The sequence below is a fragment of the Humulus lupulus genome, chromosome 3 (genome assembly GCF_963169125.1).
Source record: "Humulus lupulus chromosome 3, drHumLupu1.1, whole genome shotgun sequence".
In the NCBI taxonomy this organism is placed as follows: Eukaryota; Viridiplantae; Streptophyta; class Magnoliopsida; order Rosales; family Cannabaceae; genus Humulus; species Humulus lupulus.
The window spans coordinates 212234370-212239959 of NC_084795.1; the positions used below are offsets into that span (position 1 = coordinate 212234370).

Here is a 5590-nt window from a genome sequence, read left to right on the forward strand (position 1 = left end):
GTTTTGAAGCTTGTTTTTTAGGTTGGAAATGGTGGTGTCGAAGGAGGGAAAAACCAAGGTTGAAAACCCTGGTTGTAGCGCTACATCGCCCATCTAGAAGGGGTACAACGCTAGCCAGGGCCATTCTGCTCTGCCATCAGCACTGGGGCGGTAGGGGGTAGCGCTACAGCACTACCCTGCTTTTCTAGATTCTTGTTTTAGGCACTTTTGAGGGTTTTTGGCCCGGGGTTTCAATTCCGAAGGCTCAACATTTAATCTACTCACCGTTTGGGTACAATTCGGGGTCCCAGGAGTGAGGTTTAGGTCAAGACCCTTTTATGGTTGATTTTCATTAATGGAGGTTATAATTGGTTATGACTAGGTGACCGCTAAGGAATCAAAGGGTCGATCATTCTCGAGGTTCGTTCTTGTATTAATTCTCGCTTGAACCATAGGTAAGAAAACTGCACCCCATATGTGACATGCATGGTTATTCATGAGGCATGTTGAGTGTTTAAATGTGGACATTGATTTCATATCAAATGCTTATCAAATCTTTCTTATTTGTGAATGACATTGACCTATGAGTCAGGAATCGACAATGGTGTCAGTACTAACTGTGAAGCTGTGACTTACTAGTCAAGTTCGGCAGTAGTACTGAGCACTGGTCATATGGTATTGGCTTATGAGTCAAGAACAGTATTAGCGTGTTTAATGTAAGCCAAAAAGATTAGATCTAATCGACATCAACATTGAATGACTCATTATGAGCATTAATGTTGGACCGACCTCAAGTTCGATGAAAACTAAAAGCGCTTGTCTAGTCTCATGACTAGTCACTTAGAGTCAGCCCAGAAGGCCCAGGTGACTGCATCGTCACATGGCTAGGGTGCAGAGCCCATGTTAGTGACTCACTCATTGGTCACTCATCTGATTCAAGTTGTCACTCCATGGTCACTCATCTGATTAGGGATACAATCCCCAACAAGGTTACCAAAACCTTGAAGTGATATTCACTCATCTGTTTAGGGCTATAAGCTCTGTATGATCATCATGATCATCATTTGATATTATATACATGAAGTAATGAGTTTTCTTGCTGAGCCTTGGCTTACGGGTGCTATGTGGTGCAGGTAAAGGGAAATAAAAGCTCAACTAGCCTTGAGTGGAGAGCTTAGGTGGCAATGTGTACATATGTGGCCGCTTGACCACCACGGCCAAGGAGTTTCTTAGAGGAACTAGGGGTTAACCCTATTTTTGCCACTTATGTCGACGAGTTGTAATTTTACACTGTAATGACTGTTTTGGATTGTAAATATCTTGTAAATGCTTTTATGGGCCCATGAACAGTTTTATGTTTTATATAAAATATATCATTTCCTTTTGATCGGTTTTCACCTTAGCCTGCTAATAATACTTAGCACGTTTATAACCAAAGAACTCGATTAGCGAGTTAAGCACGGCTCAAAGCTCATAACAATAGTCTTGGAGTAACTAGGGCATTACACTAGGGCTTCGGGGAGCCTGCCCGGCCCTATTTTTCCTTTGCTACTAAGATTATCTTGACTAGCGGGAGAAGGAGGTTGCTGCTCAGGATGTTGAAATGGAATATCCTGTTGAGCAGCAGGAGGCTGCTCTGGCCTCTGAGGGCTTGCTGGTGGAGGCGAAGTGTGGTGATGTTGTGGACAATGTGAATGTGGATCTTTTTGTGGCAATAGAGTAGGTGGCTGATCCAGTTGAGAAGCTAGAGCAGGTTGTCCTCGAGCCAACTTAATAGCTGCCTCCTGGGCGGCAGTGGCATCCCTCTATCGGAAATCCATGTCAGCCTGCCTCTCATTCAGTTCTTGGCGTTTCCTATCAATTTCTTTCTGCTGCAATGCCATCGTTTCAGCCACATTTTCCTGATTAGCCCTTAGATTGGCTAACTCTTCCTACAACACAATCAATGTTGTCCTCAAGGTCTCAGAATCCATTTCCTCCTCTTCAAATTCCAATTGTGGCTCATCTTCAGCCACATTTTGTGGAAGAGGTTGGGTTGGTGCGACACCAGAGGTTTGTCCAGTCTTTCTAGATGTTTTCGCCATTTGATCTCTTTGGAGGTCTTGAGTTCAGCTCTCAACGAAAGCACCAAAATATTGACCCTCGAATTGGTCAATGACACAGAGTCACGTAAAACAATGAAAAATGAGATGAAATCAAGATGAAAAGATAAACGACACAAAAGATTTATAGTGGTTTGACCCCAATAAAATGGTAACAACCTACGTCCACTTAGTGTTCTTAATTCCATGAACTGTGATCAATGAAATAGGGTTCACGAGTTTCACAAGCTTTCGGATGAACACAATTATGGTGGATAAAAACATTTTATTTCTCTCTTACAATTCTAAAGTTCCAAAAGTCCCCTCTCATGAGCCCTTTGATTCTTATTTATAGGCTCAAGGAGTCCCCTCGCAACTAATTCTGCCACGTCATCAGGTAGTCCTTTTTTGGGTAAACAATGCCTTTTTTGGACTTTTTCCTATCACCGCATGCCTTTTGGGTAATGCAATTCACCTGCAAATTTTCAAAGATGTATGATTTCAATTTTTTCTAATATGGTTGAAAGATTTCTTGAAGTGTTTATGGATGACTTTTCTATGTTTGGATCTTCTTTTGATGAATCATTGCCCCATCTTTCTCATGTTTTAATTCGTTGCAAAGAAAAACAATTAGTTCTTAATTAGGAAAAATGTCATTTTATTGTTAAAAAAGGAATTATTTTAGGTCATGTAATTCATCTCAGGGAATAGAAGTTCATAAAGGTAAAGTTGATCCTATTTCAAAACTTCTCCCACCTAAAGTCTTTCTGTGTTTTCTTGGCATTGGGTTACTGTTTGATTCTTTGGTCGTACTGATTTCTTGGTCTGTGATCTATTGGGGGTAATTGCTATTGTGGGAGAGCATCGGAGTTATGGCGTCGTCTAGTACGAATATGGATGATTTGGAAGTTAGATGGGATGAGTTACAGATTGATGATGAGCATGAATGTGGATTGGCATTTGATGAAACAGTGGAAAATGAGGATGACTTTGACGCAAGGTGGTGCTTGGTCGGAAAGATACTTTATGAGCGGTCCACTGATTATGATTCATTTCGTAATGTCATGGCTTCTCTTTGGCGACCGGTGAAGGGTATGTTCGTTAAAGAACTCGAGACAAACAAGTATTTGTTCCAGTTCTTCCATGAGTTGGACATCAAGTGCGTTTTGGAGGGGTCCCCGTGGACTTTTAATCGCACTCCCATTATACTGGAGCGACTGAGTTTAGGAGAAAATCCCAGGTTGGTCACTCTGAATAAACTGGAGATATGGGTGCAAGTTTACAACCTTAAACCGGGATTCATGTCTGATCGGATCCTAAAAGCTTGTGGGGCGTATATGGGGAAATTTGTTGCATCATGTCCGAAGAACTACACTGGAATATGGAGGGAATACCTGCGGGTGAGAGTGAAGATTGATATAGAGCAGCCTCTCAAAAGGAGGATGAAGATATTCACTTCGAAGACTGGTTTTTTCTGGGCTTCGTTCAAATATGAACGTCTCCCAACTTTCTGTTTTGTTTGTGGCGTCCTGGGACATTCCGAGAGCTTTTGCCATAAGTTGTTCGATGAAGGAGATGAAAACATGCCTCGGCCTTATGGGATCTTCATGAGGGCTCCTGACCGCAGAGGACAACGGAATATTGGGGCAAGGTGGCTTCGGGATAATATGGCAAGGCCTCTTGAATCGGCTCCGGAGGTGAATCGCTTGGGGGCTGAGAATCGATCAGGCCGAGGGGGTGCTGCCATGGTGCCGCGAAATGCTCGGAGTAATGGAGAGGATCGTGGCCTTGATGAAGGAGCAAATCGTGGAATTATTGGGGGAGAGATCCGTGGCCTTGATAGAGGTGAAAATCGTGGGAATATTGGGGGAGAGATCCGTGGCCTTCATAGAGGAGAAAATCGTGGGGATAAGGTGGGAGAATATCGTGTTGACTCTGGGAGAGAAGATCTGGTATTAATTCGGGGGCAAGATACTAGGGGTAGTCCGAATAATATGCTCCAATTATCAACCTTTAATGAGAATGAGGTGGCAGCTGCAGGAGTCAAAGGTTGAGTTAATGGGAAAGATTTTGAGTTGACTGAGGGTTACCATTTCATGGACCCTAAACGTAGAAGATATGAGGTGGTCATGGGCCATGTGGGCCAAAAAGACAAAATGGTGATGGGCCATGAGAAAGATCTATCTTGTAGCCAGATGGATCACGTGGTGTTGGACCAAGGAAGTAGTTTGAACGTGGGTAATATTGATGCTATGAATGTGGATGTACTTCAAGGGGTCGGTGCAAGCATGGGCTCAGACCTAGTCAACTTGGTGGGTCGTCAGGATGATGAGGGTGATCTCGACCATGGTGCAGAGCGGTCTCCGAAAAACGATTCTGGGGAGGGTACCACGTGTTGGACCCGCCAAGAGTTATGAGTCTACTTTGTTGGAATTGCCATGGGCTTGGGAACCCACGGGTTGTTCAATTCCTAAAAGACATGGTGTGTCAAAAGCAACCCAAAGTTGTGTTTTTGTGTGAAACTTTGTGCAAGAAAGAAAGAGTAGAATGGCTTAGAATTTCTCTGCGCTTTGAGGGGTGTTTTGCGGTAGATTGTTTGGGTCACAGTGGTGGTGTTGCGATGCTTTGGAAGTTTAAGGAGGAAGTAACTTTGATTAGTTATGGGAATAATCATGTGGATATGGAGGTTAGCTTGAGTGACCATCCAAAATTCCGTCTAACAGGCTTTTATGGAGAACCAAACCGCAATTTGAGAGAAGAAACTTGGAGCAAGATGCGACAACTTGCTAGGGTATCTTCGCTTCCGTGGTGTTTCATGGGAGATCTGAATAATGTGCTATCTAATAGAGATAAGAAGGGTGGTAGACCGTATTCGTCCTGGTTGATCAATGGGTTCCAGGAAGCAATATCAGACTGCAATTTGATTGATATGGAGTTGGTAGGTCATCAGTTCACTTGGGAGAGAGGTTGTGGGACGAAAAACTGGGTTGAGGTTCGCTTAGACAGAGCTTTAGTTTCGCATGGCTGGCTTTCCTTGTTTGCTACTGCAAAGCTCCATAATCTTGGTCCTTCTGCATCAGATCATTCTCCATTATGGCTGAATTTGGACTTCAGGAAGAAGACAAAATATAGCTACCGCTTCAGATTTGAGAATGCTTGGGCTAGAGATCCTCTTTGCAGACAAATAGTGCAGGACAGGTGGGGGGTGCCTTATTCAAGTACTCTCCTTCAGAAGATCAATTGTTGTAGTACTTCTTTGGCAGAATGGGGGCGAAATATTACTGGAAGATTTAAATCCCGCATAGCTCGGTGTAAAGCTATTCTCCAACAGACCCAAGGGAGACGTGATGTTTGTTCCGTTCAAAGGTATAAGGAGACTTAGGCTTTATTATTCGAAGTGCTTTCTCAACAGGAGATATTTTGGCGCCAAAGGTCAAAGTAACTGTGGCTCCAGGCTGGGGATCTCAACGCAAAATACTTCCACGCATCGGCCAATAAAAGAAGAAGGAGGAATCAGATAATTGCTCTCA

At 43.4% G+C, this 5590-nt stretch overlaps 1 protein-coding gene across 1 annotated transcript; it reads left to right on the forward strand.

Annotated features, from left to right (window-relative positions):
• Positions 1-2932: 2932 nt before the first annotated feature.
• On the forward strand, positions 2933-4114 carry LOC133825376 (uncharacterized). The gene has a single exon (XM_062258329.1). It carries the CDS (start codon positions 2933-2935, stop codon positions 4112-4114), a length of 1182 nt encoding a protein of 393 aa, XP_062114313.1.
• Positions 4115-5590: the final 1476 nt, after the last annotated feature.

What these genes read in the sequence shown, in the direction of transcription:
- LOC133825376 (XM_062258329.1), top strand. Translation starts at nt 2,933, where the DNA reads ATGGCGTCGTCTAGTACGAATATGGATGATTTGGAAGTTAGATGGGAT.